We start from the raw sequence: 24,290 nt of genomic DNA, 5'->3' as shown, positions 1-24,290 counted from the left end.
TCCTATTCTTGTTTGATTCACCCAAAAATTGATGTGGAATTCATGGACTCAAAAATTTATGTTTTCTAAAATAAAAATATTGGAATATGAATATGTATTCCTATTTCACCTACTTAGGTGGAATAGCAAATCCTCATTTTTGGACCAAAATTGGAATACGTATTCCAATTTTATTCCTTTTCTAATTTCGATTTGGTGCATCCAAACAGAGAATTCAAAATTTTAAGAATATACCTATGCCTATTCCACTTGTATTCCTATTGCCAAACGGGCCCTTAAGAGCTTCATTTCCATTGAATCCATTTGGAAGGTGTATCAACAAGTTGACAATTTTTTGAAATGGAGAGAATCTCTTCAACATGGGTTCAATATTGTGTGTTCCTCTATTTGGTGAACAAGCTTGTTCAATGTCACGGTCAACCACTATGTCACGGTCAACCACTAGCAATTTTGTTTCTTAAACAAGCTAACAATTAATTTAGAAAAGTTGTACAACCATTGAGTACTATTTGGAATATTAATTCTCTTCATTTGGTGGAGTGGTGAGATACTAAATAATCCCCCTTGGGTTAAATAACGGATTGAAAGATTTTCTCACATTCATAAAATTATTAGTGGATATAGATCTTTACTCCTCTTCAATGTAGCATTTTTAAAAGATTGATAATGGTTTGGAAAACCAATTTTTTTCTCTCTCTATTTGAAGAAAAAATATTTAAATCTTCTTCCAAAATTGAAATTGAATCTAGGGCTTAATGTCAAATGGGGTTAATGTAAGTTTAGGCCTCGTTTGGTTGCTGGCATAGGAATAGAAAATTAGAATAGAAAAATGGAATGGGAATGGAAATGGGGAATGGGAATAGAAAAGGGAAATTCCAATCGTGTTTTGTGCACTTGGAATTCGACTGGGAATATGTTAATCCATTGTTTGGTTGTACAAAAATGGAATAGGAATAAGGTTAAGTTTTGTATTTTAAAAAATATTTCCCCTAATTTTTTTTTAAATTTATTATTTTTTTGGTTAATTCATTTTCATTTTTTTAAACAAATAGATATAATTTTAAAAAATGTTATAAAAAAAATTCAATAAAAAATTCAAAAAAAAAAATTTAAAATCAAAATTCAAAAAAAAAAAAAATGTAATGGAAAATCAGAATGGGAATGGAAATGGCCTATTCCAATAACTGATTTTTTTGACATAGACATATGCTCATTTTAGGGGCAAAATTGGAATATGTCTTCCTATTCCCAATTTCGATTGAGCTTACCAAACAACGAATATAAAACATATTATAATTTCCTTTTCCTATTCCACTCATATTCAAGCAACCAAATGGGGCCTTAAAGAAGAGAAATGGGGGGATTTAAGTCTTCAAATTTGGAGGTCTAGGGCTTAAGCTAATCCTTAAGTCTTGAGCTAGAAAATAATTTATTATAAGTTACCTATTGGGGACACATTAAAATTTCTTAAGATTCTTCACCGAAGTGTCATTTTTGCTAGCATTTTGAAACTATTAAGCATACTTTCTACGCTTTCTCTTGGTCTAAGAAAAAATGGAATGTAATTTTTATTTACTTTCTAGCTATTTTTTTTATCATCTTGCATAGGAAAGAATTTATTTTAGGGATTGGATTGTATAAGAACGTGATTGTTGATTCTATAAGATATACTATTTTGATGAATATTTGAAAAAACATATGTTCAACTACTCTTTCTAATCACATTGTTCATCAGGGAGTGGAAATGCAATATTTTATGATGACATTTTGTTACAATTTGCTTCTTTGTACTAGCGGTGAAAGGAGGTGTCATGCTACAAAAATTTCGAAGAGATTAAATGTCAAATTTTGCAATTGCATGATGGAGATATCAAGGTTTCTAGATAGCATTGTAAGCTCTTAAAATTTCATGTTTAAGCTCAGCCTCAGGTACTCTTGTATAGTTTTGATGTTGAGCTTTTTAGCTCTATGTTTAAGTTCAATATCATGTACTCTTTTAGCCTCTTCTACATGTTTAGTGGTGAGTTTTCAAGTTACATGTATATCTTGTGTCTAGTTGAATCTTGGGCTATCTTTTATTATACTCAACATGGTTTAGTGAAAACAAAATATCTTTCATCCATAAGAATTTGATATTGGTTAGTAGACTTGGTCTATGTAACTTATATATTTGTAAAGAGAAATAAGCTTTTTAGAGTTTAATTATGATCAATCTAATAAGATGGATACAAATAAGTATATCTTAGTTTGAGTTAATAGTAAAAATATAAGCATATATAACTGTGAAGTATTAAATGTAGGAAAATAAGTGTCAAGACAAATAATTAATGTTACCTTTAATCTTAAAGAAGAAGAATTTTGTTGTTGGGTTTCAAAAATAGTATACCACTTTAATTTCTATCCATTACTATTTTTTGTTTGGATCAAATTTGTTCATATAGATTGTATGCACCCTAAAATGGTCGCCTAGACTATGGGCCCCCATTATTCAATTTATCAAATTTCTTGAATCAATAGTTTGCAATATTTTATTAAATCAATTCAAATCAATTTCCTTGATCAAGTTCGATTATTTATTTTTCTAAGGTTGATCATTTTATCCTAAGTCTTATTTAATTAAAAGAAAATCTCCTCTTTTAATTAAATAAAATAAGTCCTCATTTAATTAAAAGAAAACCTCTCTTTTAATTAAATAAAACATCCACATTTAATTAATTAAGAGAAAAACCTCTCTTTTAATTAAATAAAATAAGTCTTTTAATTAAATAATTCATCCACTTTAAATTAATTAAGAGAAAAACACTCTTTTAATTTAATTAAATATCTCCTATTTAATTAAAAGAACTTGCTCCTTTTTAATTAAATGAAAATCCCACTTAAATATCTCTTTTTGATGAAAAAGGAAATAAAATAAATTTTTTAATTTAATTTCTCTACACTTAAATGCACATATTTCTAAGTGGGACTTATCTTTTCACTTTCTTTTCAACCACTCCTCTTTTCTCATTGGTGGATCCTCATTTCACATGGATCATTATTTCTCCACCCTTGATTAAATCTTTTTTCCTCTCAATTTAGATCATCCAATCTTCTTTATAAGGGAGAGCCCTCTCCTCATTTTGGATACCCATGATTATGCTATTATTATGTTGCAAGATTGGAGAGAAAATTTTGAAGGAGTTTTGAATGCTAAAGCTTTTGTGGAGAACTTCTATCTTCTTCTCTCATTCTCTCTTGCACCCATGGCTTTCATCATGGGCTTTTATCATTGCATTTGCATATTAGTTTAGAGTCATATTTGGTTTCATAGATTAGATCTTGCTTTGTTTTGCATTGTTATCATTTAGATTAGCTTGCATCTTCATTTTCATAAATATTTGATGATCATGGAGACTAGCACTCTTGTTTTTCCTCTTTGAATCTCTCATTTCATGGTGTACTTGCATGGGCATGAACTAGGTCAAACTGAGGGTCTCCATTGCAAACCCTTGCATTCCATGAATAGAGAGCTATGAGTCGCCATTCGAGACCTCACTTTTGAGAAATCTTGGATATAATGACTCATAGTAGTGTGCCCACATTTTAGGCATACATTTTTGGTGCCCACCATGGGGCAACCCACCTTTGCTTGCTGGTTTTTATGCAGATCTGTTTGTAGACTCAAAGAAACCCTAGATTTGAAAGATTTGATCATATCTTTCAAACGGCTAGGTATTTTGATCTAAAATATTTTTTGCAAGGTGGTGATATATCTAAAAAGCTTTGGTCCAATTTTTAGATTTTTTTGAAACATTTTCGATTTTTTATGATTTTTCCTTGATTTTTCATAAAAAATCATTTTCTGGAGTAAATCAGCACATTTTATGGAAAAAATTACAGTTTTGAAAAGAAATCTAAATTTTAAACAGAGTTGGTTCTTTGTGTTTTGATTTTAGAGGTCCTATTAGGGGTCAATAATTCGATTTATAAAAACTGGTCTATTTTGATAAAATGACTCCCTAGGGCACAAATTAAATTTTTTTTTCAAAATTCTTGCATTTTTGAAAATCCCTCTGATTTTTTATAGGGGTTACTTTTCTATATTTTGAGTTTTGGATCTGAATTCATATCATGTAGATCCAATCTTTATGACTAGGTCAAAAATCAATTTAAAAAAAAGGCATTTAATGAATTTAGTTTGCATTTCATTTTTACAATGAATCAATGCATGATGTGGGCTTTCATTTGGGTTACTTACTAATTATTATCAGTCTCAAATTTCAAATTTTTAGAGCTAACCCTAGTTTTGCATGAGTTGGACATATATTGTATATCTTGTGTTTGCTTGTTTTGTTTGTGGCTTTGTTCGTTGCGAGCGAGCATTCAAGTGTAAACAAAAGATACAACAAAGAAAAGACATGTTGCAAGGATTACTAGGTATTTTATTTGAACTCTAAAACATTTAGATTTGGAACTAAAATAAACATCTCATGTGTTTGGCTTGAGTGTTTTTACATGCTTTTATAGATTCACACTTCAATTGGGGCTTTAAAATTGAATCTAGATTTTCTTTCACGCATTTGTGTTTCACATAGTAATTAGGCCCTATGAACACTATTTGAGAGATCTTGAGAGACTGAGCTTCATTCGCTTGCTTTACATGCGAAGCTCCTCTTGACGACGGATCCTCTTGTAGGTAGGGAAGGATATTTGTTATTATCTTATTATTTGGATTGGATTTGTCCTCAACGTCTATTAGTCTTCTTTCTTTTGAGATTGGTGGTGTTTGTTGTTGGATTTTTTAAAAAAATTGGTGCGGTAATTTTAAATTAGCGTGTCAAAAAATCTTATTTACTATGTTTGGGTAAAGTGAAGAGGCTAGAGGAGTATGCTCTGTTCCTTTTTGAGCACATCAGAAACTTGGAACCTTTGAATCCAAACCAAGTCCCCATGTGGTACAACTTTGTGAGTCTACCTTGATTAGAGAGGGTTAAACTAGAGTGGACATTTCCTTTATTGGGTCAACCACATTGATGGTACCTCAAGCGGTAATGGCCATTTTTGACGTGGTAGTAGCAATCGCTATTTAAATGTCCTTGTGGGAGAAATCCTCACAGGTGTAGTCTTTTGTTGGGCTGTCAGATCTCCTCAGTATCTCTGATTGATTAAATTCTTGGAATATGTCAAAACCTTGGTGCACCGGGATTGGATTTCGCCCATTCTAGATTGCAAAAGCTGCAAAGTTGAACATGACTAGGAACCATAGTGCTACCAAATTTTCTTTTCTAAGACTATGTGCATGACTGAAAATTATTTTGAGAACATACACGATAGTGATTTTAGGGATTAGATTGATATTACGACACTATTTTGATTCATGTGGAAGGTTGTTTTGTCCCTTGCTCATTGTTTGAAGACATTTGTTTGAAATCTCTTATTGCTATCTTGCATGCTTGGTTCATGATTAAGAATCTATCGATACATCTAGTTGGACATTTAAAATAAACAAAATCTAAGTTCTTGAGTTGAGACTTTATGATCAAATAACTTTGTTATCCCATTATTTCTAGTCTCCCTAGGTTGATTCTATTTGGATTAGGCTACTTTCCCCATTGTTAGAAGCCTTTTTGCACCTTAGGTTATTGTTCTTTGGCCTCTTGAATTAGTAGTCATTGATTTCACAAGAGACCTTGTTTGGAGTTGGTGAATTAGAAACCGTCCTTGTTGAGAAAGATATACACTTGGATCCTTTGATATTACACTTGAAGAATCTTAGTAGTCTCTTGTCCATTCACTTTCATAAAAAATCAATTTTAATTATTTATAATTTGGGTAAATCATCCTCTGGTCCATATGTGTTAGGGCATTCACCCAAAGTTGTGAGCACCTCTGTGGCAGTGTTGGTTTATGCTTATTGCAAATATTCTATCTTATCACATCTCGTTTGGACAAGTTAGTGCTTTTACTATCCTAGTTTGGTACCAATGTTTCTTAGGGTTATCCTATCAACTAGTACCTTTTCTTTCATGTTGATTACTAGTGCTATTACATGTTGCTCAACATTCAAATGATCTCAAATAGTATCAAATTTTTCAAAATGACTCTTGGTCTTCTTTCTTCTTCATCTTCCATGTCTTTCTAATCTCCCATTTCCATTCTTCCTCTTCTTCATGTCTTCTTGATTCTTTTCCTCTTATTATCATATAGTCTACCTTCTTCTATTCATTCTTTCTCTTCTTTCATGCTTGATTCTTCTTCTTCTAGAACCATGGATCTTGGATATCTTTTTAGGGATCCTCATTTGAGCTCAAATGAAATCCACTTCCTTCTTGAATTTGAAAATTGTTGTCGCTCCAATAGATACATGGATGCTAACATTGCGACAAAAATGATTAAAATAATGGATAAATCAGACACCTTTGCTAGGATCATGTGCAAGATCAAATCACAATATCCTTCTTCCAAATATTCCTTATCTTCCAAGTCTCACTATGATTCTTCTAAATATCGTTCAAATTCTTCATCTTCTAAGTCTTATCGCGATTCTTCTAAATATCCTTCACATTCTTCATCTTCTAAGTCTTATCATGATTCTTCTAAATATTGGTCAGATTCTTCATCTTCTAAGTCTTATCATGATTCCTCTAAATATCATTCACATTCTTCATCTTCTAAGTCTTATCATGATTCTTCTAAATATCATTCTCATTCTTCATATTCCAAGTCTTATGATGATTCTTCTAAATATCATTCATGTAGGTCTTCACCTATCTCTTCTTCACGATATCATTCTTCTTCTACTTCTACCAAGAGTCGTATTCCTCTTATTGAGACATATGATAATGAACAACATGAAAAGTTTTGTGATATGCCTATCTATAATGCCTATAGTGACAATGATTATGATGACGATGACTATTATATTCCTACGCATCCTAAAAGTCCTCCTAGTCCTATGCTTGTGCTTAAAGGGGATGAGTCACATATAGATATTGATGGTAATCCATATGACTCAAATATTGAAAACAACATTGATAAATTTTGTGAACAATACCTAAATGATAAATTTGCATTTTTTGAGGAAGAGAAGCATTTTTTTCAGCTGAAATAAAACATCAATGCAACAAGAGTTTCTCTCCTCAAAATCTTCATGTTGAAAATAAAGATTACACTCTTGAGCAAGATCATGTTAATGTTGAACCTTTGTCTCATGATGGTTCTCTTCCATCTTCTACTTCCTCCACTATTCATACATCCCCTAAAGATTCTAAGTCTCTCAAATCTTCTACAAATCCTTCATCCAACAAAGATCCTAATGCTTTTCATGCAGTTCCCTATAGTTATCCTCAAAGTCTACCTCTTAAAGAAACTCAAGCTAACCTTCACTTGGCTACAAATACTTCCAATAATGTTAAACCTAAAGAGCCTAAGCCTTCATGCACTATAATGCCTACTTCAGCTAGTCCTTCACAATCTCCTCCAAAGTCTTCCATACAATTCCAACATGCTTCCTTCTCCTTAGTAGTGGCTTCATGTCAAGAGGTCTCTAAAAATGATAAAGAAAAGAATATAAAGAAAGATCAAAATCAAGAACCCTCAATGTCATCCTATTATTTTCATGATGTCTCTGATACGTTTCATGGTTCTTTTGATCCCTTATGCCCTTTCTCATTCATTCCACCATGTCTTAAGTCTTCTCCTAAGCAAGATCAAGATACTGCTTGCACCACTGAGCTTATTGACAATCAAAATGACCTTAGTACACTTGCTCCTTCCAAAGATGATACTTCCATTAAGGTTATTAAAAATGATGTTGTTACTTCCAATGTTGAGCCTATTGAAAATGAAGAGAACAATTCTATGCTTATGTTATCCAAAGATCCTTGTCAATATCAAAGTCTTCCATCTTCTTGCTCTACCACTCAATGTTCCCTTCCACTTTCTACTCTTCCTAAGTTTCCTCAAGCTTCAAGTACTCCTATCAAAGAAGTTACTCTCATTCAAGATGTTCATGATCCTATTGAAAATACTAATGCTCACTCTAAAGATGCTAATGTCCTTGATTGTCATATAGATGTCGATGAACTTATTGATTACCCTTTTGCATCTTCCACATCCATCCTTGGACCTCCCTCACCGATACTAAATGCTTCACGTCTTCCTTCCATCTTGGGTCCTTATGTCCCTTCACTTTCCCCTCCCAACTCTCCTAATTCATCATCCATCTTGGGTCCTTATGTCCCTTCCTCTCCTATCTTTCCTCAAGATCAATGTAGATGCATATCTTTGAATCCTTTTCATCCACCCACTCACCTAAACCAGTCATATCATCCTTCTTCTTCCACAAGTTCCAGGTCTTTTGGAAGTAACATGAATTTTCAATACAAGAAAAAGAAGCAATTCAAAAATCCATATAAAAAAGAAGATCACCATGTCTCCTCTAATCGACATGGGGGCATAAAGTCAAAAGAGATATCTAAGAAGAAAATTACAAGACAAGTATGGGTTCCAAAATCCATCATTGAAGATACTATCTCTAAATCATCAAAAAGAAATGAAAAGAAGCTTATAGCTATATGGATTCCAAAGTCTCTCTTGAGAAAGTCTAATGTTGAACAACAATTGAAATTGACATTCAAGCTTCCAAAGAATTCCACTTCATCTTCTTTAAAAAGAATTCTTCCATTCCATGCGCCTAAACCACAACCTCTTCTATCCACTCACCATATTCCTTCATGCATGTTTTCTCTATCCTCTCGCCACCCTTCAAGGTGTGTGTTGATGTTGATCTTGCCTTCATTTCCATCTTCCAATTTCACCTGCTTTGCATAAAGCTATATCCTCCATGTTTGTCTTCCATCTTCCTTTCCCTATTAGCATCTTTGAGCATATCATTTCAACTCCTTTGTATGTCATGGTTTAAACTTTCAAGGAGCATTGCCTAAAAAGCTTGACTTCTTCCAAAATACTTCAAAAAATTGAAAATTTTTGAAAAATTCTAAAAAATTGAAAAAAAATTGAGAAAAAAAAAAAATTAAAAATAAAAATAAAAAAATAGAAAATGTGCCTTGGTGAAAACCTGGTAAATAGGCACCTTGGTAGCAAAAGAAAAGAGAAATAAATTCGTCCTATGGTGAAAACCACTCCCTTGTGGCACCTTGGATAAGTACTATGATGAAAACTTAACAATCGGGCATCATGGGTAGTTCTTCTACATCTTTCATTCATTCCATCTTCTCTCTTTGATCTTGACAATGTTGACCTATATACAAACATTTGGCTATCTTGTGAGCTATCTTATGATGATCTTGTTTTCATTCCTTTCATGTTCAGTCTTCATATCTATTTTCCTCCATTCATTATAGTCTTTTGCTATCCTTTACCCCTTTGGTCTTGATCTAATAAAAAAAAGCATAAAATTCAATGTTATGAAGTCTTTTGACATGTCTACTCCTTTGGATTGCATCTTTCCCACTTTTACATTATGCTTTCTTAAATTATCCTATACTGGCCTTTCATTTCTTGTCCAAATGTTCTTTACATGACAATTTTTCCCTAGCTTGGGTACTCTTGAGGAGTCAATCCTTGAAGATCACTTCCAATTGCTTCATACACTCCTTCCTTATCCATCATATTTATCAGCGTGTTGCTCCATCATGTCCTCTACCTTGCTAAACATTGGGACTGCATGATGTGATCATGCTTGAGAGTTTGCTCCTTGTTTTTGTTTGGGGGCATTGTATATTATTTGTACATATTAATTGATCCTGAAAAAATACAAAAAAATGATAATTCCAAAAATCCAAAAAAATGATATATTGTGAAAAATCTAAAAATTGAAAAATGTCCTAAAAAAATGATCATCTTAGTGACAACCTAGCAATAGGCGCTTTGATGTATCTCCAAATATATATATATATATTCCAAAAATACAAAAATTCCAAAGTTCAAAAAAAAAAAAAAAAAAAAAAAAAAGAAGTGCCTTGGTGAAAACCTGGAAACAGGCGCCTTGGTAGTAAAAAATACAAAAAAAATATAAAAAGTCTTGAAAAAAATAAAATAAAAAATCCAAGTGGTGAAAACCTGGAAGTGGGTGCTACTTGAGGCCTTTGCACCCCTATTTCTTAGCGCATGTCCTCAACACTTAGCCTTTCTTCATCATGCCTTGTCCTTGTTGCCTTGGTTTGGAATTGGTCTTTGTCTAGGGGGCATAACTATGCTAGCTTTGGTCTCTTGGATGTGTTAGTCTTTAGGACACCTCGCAAATGGTGTTTTTCAACACTACCCCAACTATATTGTTTGATACAACCATTGACATCGAGTGTCTTTCAACACTTGTTGGTTTGGTCTTACCCAGTATCATCATGTGATCTTCCCTTCCTGCAAGCATTTGATCCTTATCCTCGGAACTCAGTATCAATCAACATACTTAAATTTTAAATGTAACACTTAATGCTTGACTTATGTCATGATTTTTTCTTTGTGTGCTGACTATTATTGATTTGTGTTGAGTGTCCTTGTCTGATAAGTCTCTCTAGGATGCATAGCTAGAGGACTTGGTGCATGGGGCATGTTTTTATTTATTTTCTGTTTGTAGATGTGGTCTTGAAACTCTTGAGTGTCTCTTGTTGTCCCCTTGAAACACTTAGGAGATTTGAGGCATCATTCTTGATTGTTTTTGCACAACCGTTCTTATGGTCATCTTGGCATTTATGCCTTGATGCGAGCATGGTTTTGCTACATTAAATTGGGTAAGCTAACATCGAAGTCATCTTGGCCTTTATATTTTTGATGCTTATGTTATAATCTTTCCACATTCCAATCCGATATAAATTACATTCATATCTTCATAGTCGCACTTGTGACTAGTGATGATTGTGTGATTTTTCGATGTCCGTTAATAATGGCCCAATGATGAAAATAAGTTCTTTTACATTCTCTAATGAATGATGAACACAAAATCCTATGTTACAGTTGCTCTTTTGCGAGTACACCATTGCATTTTCATGTAGCTTGCATTTTTAGGCTTCACTTTAGTTTGCATTTTTAGGCTGCATTATGAGTTTGAGAGGGTTCTCTCTTCATCTTTCTTGTGGACTTTTAATCAACTATGGTCACATTTTGATCTTCATTTCCTTATCTTCTTTCGTGATCTTAATTAAAATTTCTATCTTGAATAGTTGATTGATTTTGGAGCATTCTCTTTCTTATGGAACATTTTCTTATTTTCTTTATGTTTCTTTCCATACCCTCCAAACTTCTATCATCCATTTGCTTTTACCCCACTTTTTTTCTTCTAAATCACCTTTGGGGCATCATATTTTATGCTTGATGATCTCCCTTCATTTTGTGATTCTTATATCTTTCATCTTACATCAAGAACTTTATCTTTTGTTCGATTTGATCAATTTTTTGTTTCTCCTCTATCTCATTTCAATTTCCATCACGAGGGTGCAATAATTATCAAATTCAATCTTTGATTCAATTTTATCCTTGACTTTTGCAAGTCAAAATTTATTTGTATTCTTTGTCCTGATGTGTTCCCGATTCGACCACACATCTGGGTTGTTTTGTGATCCCAAATCGACCTCACACTTCAATTTTTTTCTTTGACTACATGTGTTCCCAAATCGATCACACATTAGTCAAAGGAGGGAAAATGTATGCACCCTAAAATGGTCTCCCAGACTATGGGCCCCCATTATTCAATTTATCAATTTATCAAATTTTCTGAATCAATGGTTGACAATATTTTATTAAATCAATTCAAATCAATTTCCTTGATCAAGTTCGATTATTTATTTTTCTAAGGTTGATCATTTTATCCTAAGTCTTATTTAATTAAAAGAAAATCTCTTCTTTTAATTAAATAAAATAAGTCCCCATTTAATTAAAAGAAAACCTCTTTTTTAATTAAATAATTCATCCACATTTAATTAATTAAGAGAAAAACCCCTCTTTTAATTTAATTAAATATCTTCTATTTAATTAAAAGAACTTGCTCCCTTTTAATTAAATGAAAATCCCACTTAAATATCTCTTTTTGATGGAAAAAAATAAAAAATAAATTCTTTTATTTAATTTCTCTACACTTAAATGCACATATTTCTAAGTGGGACTTATCTTTCCACTTTCTTCTCAACCATTCTTTTTTTCTCATTGGTGAATCCTTATTTCACATGGATCATTATTTCTCCACCCTTGATTAAATCTTTTTTTCTCTCAATCTAGATCATCCAATCTTCTTTATAAGAGAAAACCTTCTCCTCATTTTGGATACCCATGATTATGCTATTGTTATGCTGCAGGATTGGAGAGCAAATTTTGAAGGAGTTTTGAATGCTAAAGCTTTTGTGGAGAACTTTTATCTTCTTGTCTCATTCTCTCTTGCACCCATGGCTTTCATCATGGGCTTTTATCATTGCATTTGCATATTAGTTTAGAGTCATATTTGCTTTCATAGATTAGATCTTGCTTTTTTTTGCATTGTTATCATTTAGATTAGCTTGCCTCTTCATTTTCATAAATATTTGATGATCATGGAGACTAGCACTCTTGTTTTTCCTCTTTGAATCTCTCATTTCATGGTGTACTTGCATGGGCATGAACTAGGTCAAATTGAGGGTCTCCATTGCAAACCCTTGCACTCCATGAATAGAGAGCTATGAGTCGCCATTCGAGACCTCACTTTTGAAAATTTTTGGATATAATGACCCATAGTAGTGTGCCCACATTTTAGGCATACATAGATAACTATTATATCTAAGGACGTGTCTTCTAATACAAATATCTAATTCTTGTATATGTGTAGGTACACATCTTGATTAGATGGGTTTCTTGTTTCCTTTCTTTGGACCAACCCTCAAAGAATGATAGCTTTGTAGTGATAGCTATAATTAATAGATATCAATGGTCTCTCTCTCTCTCTCTCTCTCTCTCTCTCTATAAGATTGCCAAACAAAAATGTTCTCTTATTCATTAATTCTCCCAAATATTTGGACAGGAGAATGTGCATTGACATATACTGAAATCTAGACATTTAAACATGTGTTTGGTCAACTAAAACCAACAAATGAAATGGGTAAGAATTGACCAAATTTAATCTTTAAAATTAAAAAGTTGGGATTAAGATTGGTGAATATGGTATCAATCCCACAACCATGGAAATGATCCAACACAATTGAACAATAAATGACATACGTAGAATGAATATATAATCATGATAGGTGCAATAAATATAATTTGCATGATGAAATGTGTACAAATGGATTGAATATGAAAATATGTACGAGAATGTGTGTAGTTAGTTAAGGGTTGGGGGATGAGACCAAATTTAATCTTTAAAATTAAAAAGTTGGGATTAAGATTGATGAATATGGTATCAATCCCACAACCATGGAAATGATCCAACACAATTGAACAATAAATGACATGCATAGAATGAATATATAATCATGATAGGTGCAATAAATATAATTTGCATGATGAAATGTGTACAAATGGATCGAAAATGTGTACAAATGGATTGAATATGAAAATATGTATGAGAATGTGTGTAGTTAGTTAAGGGTTGGGGGATGAGACTATATTTAATCTTTAAAATTAAAAAGTTGGGATTAAGATTGATGAATATGGTATCAATCCCACAACCATGGAAATGATCCAACACAATTGAACAATAAATGACTTACATAGAATGAATATATAATCATGATAGGTGCAATAAATATAAATTGCATGATGAAATGTGTACAAATGGATTGAATATGAAAATATGTATGAGAATGTGTGTAGTTAGTTAAGGGTTGGGGGATGAGACCAAATTTAATCTTTAAAATTAAAAAGTTGGGATTAAGATTGATGAATATGGTATCAATCCCACAACCATGGAAATGATCCAACACAATTGAACAATAAATGACATACATAGAATGAATATATAATCATGATAGGTGCTATAAATATAATTTGCATGATGAAATGTGTACAAATGGATTGAATATGAAAATATGTATGAGAATGTGTGCAGTTAGTTAAGGGTTTGGGGATGAGTCTAAGTAAGTAAGTCAGTCAGTAAGTGCATGAGTGCATGTGTGCAAATCTATCAATAAATCAAGTGGGTGGATGAGGGGTTTCTGTATAGGCAAAGAAAAGAGCATGTTAAATGACAAAAGTTTGAATACGATGATCTATCAAAAGAATAGGTGCATGTGTGTGTGTGTGCCCATGCAAGGTTGTGTGCTAATAGCTTAAATGAAGATGATGGTTGATATGATGATATCCAAATCATAATAGTGCAAAATCCTTGTCAAAATACCAATATTCAGAAAGAAAGAAAAAACAAATAAGAAAAAAATATGTTACACGCATAATAATTTCAAAAACCAAGTACAATGTTTAATAATAAGATATTTAAACTAGATAATTTGAGTAAATTAACATATGACTTAATAGAAAGAGACAAACATATCAATTATTAGAAATCAAAATAACCAAGTCTCTAGTGAGTGCTTATTGATTGATTTTATGTTCAAACAAACAACTTAGAAACATCTACACTAGTCAAGAAGATCAAGGCTATTAAATTTTATTCAATAATTGAAAACATGGTAGACACAAAAGTGTGTATATATATATATATATATATATATATATAATGATGGTACTTACAAACCAACTTGTCCTTTCAACTTTATTGTGTTCAACATATCCTCTCATGAGACTTTATTTTATCATTACCAAATACAAACTCACTAAAGATGAAAAGAACTAGTATAGCGGCAATGCCTATTAATCACAGTTGCCAATTAAATATTAATACAATACATTAAATAAAGTAATCTTATGAGAACGATTCTAGATACAACTTTGTGTATGTTTTTTTACCATCAATGTTTTGGATCATATTACGTGATCCATTATCATTTGCATCTTCCAATTCTCACATTCTTATTATGATCATGGAATATGATTCCAAACATTTATGGTAAAAAATCATACACACAATTCTATTGAGAAATATTCTAATAAGATTATAATGAATTGTGAAAATCTATTATTGTTAATTAAATTAAATAAAAGCTATTGGATTACCACAATCCACGTAAATGTGTTTTTTTGCGTTTGAGTTTGATTGTGTAAGTTTTTTTGGCATCACGCTTTAGATCATACTACATAATCCATCCTTGGGATGCAAGAGAGTCAAGGAGAACAAGAATCATGTAGTACGATGATGGATCATGTAGTATGACCTGAAACGTTATGCCAAAAAAACTTACACAATCAATCCCAAAAGCACAAAGATACATTTAAATTAAATAGTGAAACAATTCAATCAGATATAGCTTTCCTTGTAGTCAAGTCTCAATTATTTCAAACAATACTTTAAAGAAAAACAAAAAAAATTAACAATTGATAAGCATTACAAAAATTGGGACTACCTAAAATTTAAGAACATTTGAAATTTCCTATATTTGACTCTTGATCAAACATATCATTGAAAGCTTGGCTTTGACTCCATGAATAAAGTATCCAAATTGATCACACACCTCACATTGTGAAAGTCTTTTATGAAGGTTTATCATCGGTTCATGGGCTCCTCATCCCCTCAAGTTTCTAGTGTTTCAAATGTATAGTAATTCCAAATACTCTTTCCCCTCTTTGATCAAATCGAAGCTGCAAACCATGTGCTTCTCTTTGTTGTCCACAGATCGATAAGGCTAACTAGGAAAGACCATTGCATGTATAACTCTCTCCAAGTAACCTTCCAACCCTCCTCTCCTAATATCAATTTGATGTTAATTACGGTTTTAATTATACATGTACAGATTTTATTCTCTAACATCAACCTACAAACTTCAATATGCAAGTTCTTAAGCACCGTATATATAAGGCCAATTCCTCATGTGAAAGCACACTAGAAATTCCTGACCAGTAAATCCACATTAACTTACGTAAGTTTTCGTGCATGATTGGTGTGTAAAATTTATCTCCAATGGTAGACCTGATAATATAGGCTGATCCAGACAAAAGGAAAAAGGTTTGAGTAAAAATCTATCAAAATACTATCTTCGCATCATCTCCAAGCATTGGATTGGCCATGTAAGCTGTTTTCTCAAATTTCGAGCTGGCCTTTCTATTTCCTTCAAGCATTCTTCTTCTTTTGCCTTTGTCTCAGTCTCCACCTGCTCCTCCACCTTGTAATTGCAAAAATGTACAGGCCTCCTGAATAAGACAGTTCAGTGTCTTGAGAGTTCAATTGTATTATACAATAAGGCTTTAACAAACACCCTACTGGTATAGTTGGACCATGTTGGACATGCCATACTATGGATATGATTTAGATCTCTGAACACAGGATAACGATTTTAGAAATGGAAAATAAAGCTGATCCCAACATATCTCTTCTTTTTCTGACATGCATGGGTCAGTGAATTTGATTTGAAAATTACACAGTTGAGTTGAATCCAGATAGCAATATCATAATGGTACAACTTGTTTGTTATAGTGCAATTTTATGTTTACAAATTGCTTCACTTAGGATCACCAATAATCTCCACAAGAACACTGCCCTTGTATGAAGTGATGGAACCGGTTCGCATCTCTCACAATAATTTGTCTTGTAACCATCTTGGAGATAAACTTGGTTGCAGTGTGGCAATCAACACACACACGAAGGTTTTTGACAATTCTAATAGTTGTTCCAGGGGGTGTGTTTAACAATCCAAATGCAATTGCCAACTTCTCACTATGATGCCGAATGAATGATTCCTTTTCCTCTTTATCAACATCATTCAATACATGTCTTATGTCTGGAGAATACCCTGCTGCCTTCATTCCGCAAGATAATTCCTCCAATTTTTCATAGATCTTCTTTGTTTGCGGGTGTGATCTGTCTCCTACACAAAAAGCGTGTACTGCTTTATGGACTTCAATCCAACTACATCCAGGTATCTTTTTAACTCCTTTATCTTTCATCAGTTTCCTGACCTTATGAACCTCATTCCACCTGCCCACTTGTGCATACATATTTGACAGGAGAACATAAGAAGCAGCATTTTTAGGATCCAGCTCAAAAAGGAGAGTAGCAGTAAATAAGCCTAGAGGCATATTCTTTTCTGATCTACAGGCACCAAGCAAGCACATCCACACAATCATAACAGGTTTCATTGGCATTTTGATGATAAATTCTAGAGCTTCCTCAAGATATCCAGCACGGCTGAGTAAGTCAACCATGCAAACATAATGATCAATTGTAGGTGTAATGCAATATGAGTCGCTAATGCCATTGAAGTATTTACAGCCCTCGTCCACTAAACCTGCATGACAACATGAATATAAAACACAAGAGAAACTTATATGATCCGGACATGTTCCAGAGAGCTTCATTAGCTCAAAGAGTTTGATAGCTTCCTTGCAAAGTCCATTTTGTGCATATCCTCCAGTCATTGCATTCCATGATATTACATTTCGTTGGGATATTTTGTCAAAAATTGCACTTGCCTTCTTTACGCTACCGCATTTGGCATACATATCGATTAACGCATTTGCAACGACAACATCTGACAAAAACCCACTTTCAATTATGCTTCGATGAATATCCATACCCTGTTCCAAAGCTCCCATTTTCCCACAAGCTGGGAGAATGCTTACAAAAGTAGTAGAGTTTGGTTTTACAACTGTCAACTGCATTTTCTTAAAAGTTTCCAATGCCTTCTCAACAAATCCATTCTGTGCATATCCTGCAATCATCAGAGTCCATGAAACCACATTTCGTTGAGGCATTTCTTTGAAAAGTTGTAAAGCTTGGTCAAGAATACCATTTTTAACATATCCTGAAGTCATTGCATTCCATGAGACCATATCTCGTGTAGGCATTTTATTGAACACTTGGCGTGCCTTCTGTACGTTTCGACATTTTGCATACATGTCTATGAGTGCATTTGATTCTATAGTATCTGGCATAAATCCGCGTTCAATTATGCTTCGATGGGTTTCCATTCCATATTCTAAGGCGCCCATTTTGGCACAGGCTGTGAGGACGCTTGCAAAGGTTGTAGAGTTCGGTTCTACACCTGCCAATTGCATTTGCCTAAAAGTTTGCAAGGCCTCTCTAACAAACCCGTTCTGTTCACATCCTGCGATTATCGTTGTCCATGAGATCACATTTTTTGTAGGCATTTCGTTGAAAATCTCTAAAGCCTTATCAAGACTACCGCTTTGTATGTATCCTGCAGTCAATATATTCCATGAAACCACGCCTGGTTGAGGCAAATGATTAAAAAGTTCGCATGCCTTCTGAATCCATCCACATTTTGCATACATGTCAATGAGGGCATTCGTAACTTCTACATCCAACCTAAATCCTCCTTCGACTATGCTTTGGTGGATATACAAACCCTGTTCCAGAGCACCCATTTTGGCGCAGGCAGGGAGGATGCTCACAAAGGTTGTAGAGTTTGGCATTACGCCTGCCAACTGCATTGCTTTAAAACTTTCTAATGCCTCTTCCACAAACCCATTTTGTGCATAGGCAGCAATCATAGCAGTCCATGAAACCACATTTCTTTGAGGCATGTCTTCGAAAAGTCTCAAACCCTCGACGAGAAAACCATTCTGTGCATACCCTGCAATCATGGTATTCCATGAGATTTCATTTCTTTGAGGCATTTTGTCAAACACTTGACGCGCCTTGTATATGCTTCCACATTTTGCATACATGTCTAACAGGGCACTTCCAACTACAACATCTGTTAAGAGACCATATTCCATCATGCTTTGATGGATTTCCATGCCCTGTTCCAAAGCTCTAGTTTTTGCACAGGCTTGGAGAATGCTAGGAAAAGTGAACTGATTGGGTTGCACACCTGTTCGTTGCATTGCCTGAAACAGTGTTAATGCCTCTTCTGGATGCCCATCTCTTCGGTAAGTTGCAAGCATTGCATTCCATGAGAAGCAATCTCGTTCTTTCATGTTGGCGAAAACTTGACGAGCATCCACCAAACTCCCGCATTTGACATACATGTCGATAAGCTTGTTTTCGATAAATGCATGTGCAGAAAATGCAAATCCCCTGTAAGTGATGAAAAAATGGATTTGTTTCCCATGTGAAACAGACTTCTTGCCAATGCATGTCTGCAATATTTGACGATACACACAAGAGACCTCTCGAGGGTTATGTGTTCTTAACAGAATTTGCTGTAAGCGGTAGAATGGAAACATTTAATCATTTCTGTCGAATAAACGATATTTTTGTTGTTGTTTATAAAAATTCACCCATCTTTAGTACCTCAGAAGTACAATTCTATTTACTGAACCTTATATTGAAGATATGGAACTCGTTCTTCAATTGAAATTTATCAAACATTGTGGCCATCAGAATCTGCTGACCTTTCTTAACGTCTACGTTGTGTTCTTCTTTGAATATTCGATCCTGACTTTAACAAAATGTGGGTGGTTTGGGATTTAACAAAGTAGTTTTATTGCTTTCCTTTAATCCAACTTTTATTTTGAGTCTAAGGATTTTACAGGCTGTTTATATAGACTAAAGTTTTAATATTAGAACTTATTTAAAAAATTTAAATAATAACATTTATCTGCAATGGTATTGGCTGCTAGCTAAAAAGGCAATGAAAAAAATCATATTTTAAAACTTAAATTCAATGAAAATTAGAATGTGACATCTTCGACAAGTTATTTAGTTCATTAGTGGTAGGTTCATTAAATGAAATTAAATTCTTACGATTTTGCTAGATTTCTCCAGCTCATGCATTTATGATCATTAAAAACTTTGTTTCGCTATGTCCAATATTCATGTGCATTTGTCCATTTTGCATATGAATTCTCAGGGGTTCTAATACTTTCTGCCATATTTCTTCGTGTTTGTGCCGTTTTGGATTGGGGGCTATTAGCACGTTGATACTGTTTTAGATTTTCCTTCATGTTTTGTAGGTTGAGTAAAGCTTTCATGGATTCATTTCATTTGCATTCATAGGTTTTTTTGGGTAGTGGCTGATTTTATTTGTGGTAGAACTTGAAATCCATTTTTTGAAGGCCCTCTTTCCACTCAAGTTAGCATTCATCAAGGGATGACTTATACCAGTGGTTAGGTATAAGTGTGAAACTGAAGGTAAGGCGGTTCAACCATGCATACAATAGCTTACTAACTGCCACTTCTTATACAACATACATGTGTCAATTGTTTTTGATGATTTCATAGAATTTTTGGACTGTCTTTAGAGGCACAATAGTGACTAGATGAAGTTGGGTTTTTTTCTAATCAAACTTATCTTTGGTTGAAGGATTATTAAAAAAATGTCAGGATAGGCTTGCTTTAATTAAGAAGTTCTACAAATGGTTGAAGCCAACAAGCAGGTTGATCATCATTGATTACAACAAAACATGTGGAACAACTTCTACAAAATTTCAGGAGTATATTAAATAACGTGCCTATGATTTGCATGATGTCGAAGCATATGGCCATGTATGATATATAAGATCTTTGTCAAGTCATTTTGAAAACCTTTGGAGATTCCCATTGAGTGTTGAATGAGCATAACCTCTTTAATCTCCCTTTTAGAGGGTGAAACTTTTGGCTCAACCTGACTAATTAGGCTTATATTTTAGTGAGTCCCTTACAAAATGTAGTCTGCTAGATTCTATTATATGCTTTTTACCATGAACTTGGATTTTAATTTAAGGGAAAAAAAAGTTCAGATATTTTCATTTATTGAATAAATGATTGGATCTGCAGTTCATTGATGTGTTGCAAAAGAGCTTCGTTCAATTAAGAAAGAGAGGATTCTTTTGTCCATGATTTCTCAAAGGTAGGGTCGCCTATCTTTCTTCTCAATTCACATGAATAGTATTTTATTTTTCCCTGATGATAGGAAGAAAATTGTAAAGTATTATAGTCTTATAAATATGAAGGATTCGAGACTAGTTTGAATCTTATGGTTTTGACAGAGGATTTGTAGTAAGACTATGTCTCTATTGTTGATGGATGGAAAGCAAAATTGATGAGGACCTCATGTAGAGAACAAATTTGGGGGCTTTTCTTCGTCAAGAAGCTCAAATCTCTCTTCATATTTGTATATCTTACCACAAAAAGTACTACTATGTTTTTTGAGATTTTGAAGTGTCCCATTTTTACAGTGATTACAATATCTAATTATTATTAGTTGTCTTCAGTCAAATTATATATAACACCAAATACGACAAACTAACAAATAGGTTATGTCATAGAGATTTAATAATAATAAGCACCTCAATTTACATGACAAAATTTATTTTAATTCCATATATTCTTCTAATTTTCTATGAAATTAATAGATAATCTAAATCTCAAATTATAATATATGTAATGCTCATATTTAATTTAGAAATATAACAAAATAATTGGATTAGAAATCAATCTTAAAATTTGGTTGTCTTTCCTTATTTTTATAAAGTTTGATTTAGATTATTCAAGCTTGATGACACTCTTGTTTACTGTACTCTAGATATTGTTCAAATTTCAAATTTTATTCTTTTCTCAACTCAAAAGAAAACATGAATCTTGTGACTTGGTTTATAACTTTGTTATAATACCATTAACATTTCAAGCCTCTATGAGTTTGTAGGACCCTAAATTTTTGTTTAGAGTTCACTCACAAAACTAATTTTTGGTAGGGCCCACATAAATGTTAATATTAATCCTACAGTCACTCTCCTAGCCCCAATTGGGCCCACAAAAATGTTGATATTAATCCCACTATCACTCTCCTAGCCCCAGTTAAAGCTTCTATTATTCTAGAAGATAAAGAAACCTAAATTTGATTTCAAATTTGAAAGCTCTAATAAAAAAAAAAGTACCATATCTCAATTAAACAGATAGTACACAGAAACATGGTTAATTCAGAGTGTGGGCTTTCTCACTTACACACAAATTTCAGTCTCTTTTTTTTATAAAGAAATATATACATGATTTTATAAATTATTAAATAAACATAAGAAATGGTTACATGTTCAACCAAACTTAGCTTTAAGCCTATGTGACCACAATTCAATTCTTATTTGAATATATTGCAACAATAGATCAAACATTTATTGGAATCGCTGCAACTAATGATCAAGGTTCCACAAAGATTTTTTAACTGGACTGGAATTTGATAGTGGACTGGGAAGGGAAAATCCTTATATTTCACTATCTTGTTGTTGCATTCAACAGGGAGCATTTAGGCCTCAATCTTGCTCTAACTTGACTATTACTTTTACTGGTCTTGCCTAAAGATTTTGCACTTAAATACGAACCTCTAGACAATTTCCTTTTCCTTTATTGAAAGAAATGTACAATTTTCACACTAACCAAAAGTGGCAATATTCATCTGCCTAGATTTCAATAGGCAATTCTAACAAGAGGTTGAATTGTTGATCCCACAGTCAAGGCATCTAACTAAGTAGACCCGTACGAATTTCAACAACTTTGTTCATTCATCCCAATTTGAAACAATTTTTTATCTCTACCCAGTCTACCAATCTAGATTATTAATTTTTGAAAGAAAGTGAAAAAATGGTACATTGCATAAGGCAAGAATGGACAAGCATTATTAACCATTACAACATTGTTTATAATGATCCATAAAATTAGGCATTCAATTTTAGCTTCTAATATTTGAAAGTTGAATGTGTTCTATGTCACTAATCAATTAAGTATTATCCTTCCATTGTTTGACCTATTTAAAGACCTTTATCTCAACCACACCATCAAAGGTAGGAACTCTGGCGCTTGCGCCCCTTCTTGCACTTGTTCTAGTTCTAGGCTATTACTAATTCACTTTGGCACTTTTAGTGAATTAGTTTATAATCTATTCAATGATTTTTAAAAAGCAGGGGGATAATTAAAAATATATAGATAACTGTGAGATGGATTAATAGAGAGATGAGGAGGTATGGAGATATAGAGAGGAGGAGGGAGGTAGAAATAATTAGATAGATAGAGAGATCTCATATATAGATAAGTACATATATACAAATAAATATGAAGATTGAGAGATAAAAACACGGGAGATGGATGAAGGGAGGGAGAAATAGATAGAGACAAAAAATTATGTGAAGAGAAAGATAAAGATAAATGACCACTAAAATGGGGAGATATATTAGGGATAGAAAGAGATGAAGAGATAACAAAATAGATATACATATATAGGGAGATATAGTGCAAGAAAAATAAATATGTAGAGATTTAAAGGTCTATGAAAGGGGGTGATGGGAAGAGATGGATGGATGGATAGAGAGGGAAATTTGTTTAGATATAGAGAGGAGAGAGGAAGATATAGAAAGAGATCAACATATAGAAATAAGATGGGAGAAAAGATGATACATAGTCAAAGATAAATAGAGATATAGAGATAGAAATAGATCTAGAGGGATATTGAGGGATACATAAAGAGGGAAAGATAGAGAGGATACAATAGAAAGAGATATAAATGCTGAGATTGATTAGTAAAGAGATGAGAATATCTAGAGAGGGTGAGAGGGAGGAACCAACAAAGGGAGAAATATGCTAACCTTCCATACATCTACAACATACACATTGCACACTAAGGTGTGATTGCTAGAATAATTTATTATTATAACTATTTCTTCAACGATGATTAGTTCATTTAATTTGTTCTTATATAACCCTTTTTTGCGGAGGCCTCTCCATATTCATTTATTTTCGGCTATATTTTAGGCTAGTTATTATGTTTTATTAGTATTTAATATTTTAAATTTTTATAAATATGTTGTTAATTACTTTTTATCTATTACTATATAGTTAACTACAAATCCAATGCTATTTTTTTTTTAATATGATAATAATTTTTATAAAATATATATTTATAATTTTAGTGCAATTTTAATGTTTGAAAATATTTACACTTTCAATGTTCTTTTCACGTTATCAAAATATTTATGAATTAAATTAAACCTATTCCATAGTAGATCTACAAATTTTACCCAAAAAATTATTTTTAGGTATCTAAGTTTCACTTAAGTACTTAATCAATCAAATTCTAAAATTTATATAAAAGACATATTGAAACAATAGTACAATATTTTTATCCATTGTACTAAGCTCTTATATTTCTATTATAATTATATAAAATATTACAAACCAATATCTCAATAATGACTATCTTACAACTTGATCAGCTAACATATATAAATGTTGCATGTTTAATTACATTTTTAATCATAACATACTATATTAAAATTTACATCTTATCTTTTTTTTTAACTAGTGTTATTTTTAATTTACATTTTATCTACTTATTTTTCACTATAATGTT

At 32.7% G+C, this 24,290-nt stretch overlaps 1 protein-coding gene across 1 annotated transcript in view; it reads right to left on the bottom strand.

The window, feature by feature from the left end:
- LOC149555564 (pentatricopeptide repeat-containing protein At3g22690-like) overlaps positions 1 to 19,401 on the bottom strand; it is a 28,111-nt gene extending 8,710 nt beyond the window's left edge. Inside the window, exons 1-3 of the mRNA XM_089829677.1 lie at positions 17,280 to 19,401; positions 9,423 to 9,429; positions 2,038 to 2,052 (exon numbers count right to left, since the gene is read on the bottom strand). Coding sequence (XP_089685803.1) covers positions 2,038 to 2,052; positions 9,423 to 9,429; positions 17,280 to 19,200 — 1,943 coding nt within the window. The 5' untranslated portion in view covers positions 19,201 to 19,401. The remainder of the gene's footprint in view (positions 1 to 2,037; positions 2,053 to 9,422; positions 9,430 to 17,279) is intronic.
- Positions 19,402 to 24,290: the final 4,889 nt, after the last annotated feature.

This window comes from Cupressus sempervirens, chromosome 5 (genome assembly GCF_028749045.1).
Source record: "Cupressus sempervirens isolate cs-2001-9-10 chromosome 5, ASM2874904v1, whole genome shotgun sequence".
In the NCBI taxonomy this organism is placed as follows: Eukaryota; Viridiplantae; Streptophyta; class Pinopsida; order Cupressales; family Cupressaceae; genus Cupressus; species Cupressus sempervirens.
This window is presented reverse-complemented; position numbering and strand designations above follow the sequence as displayed.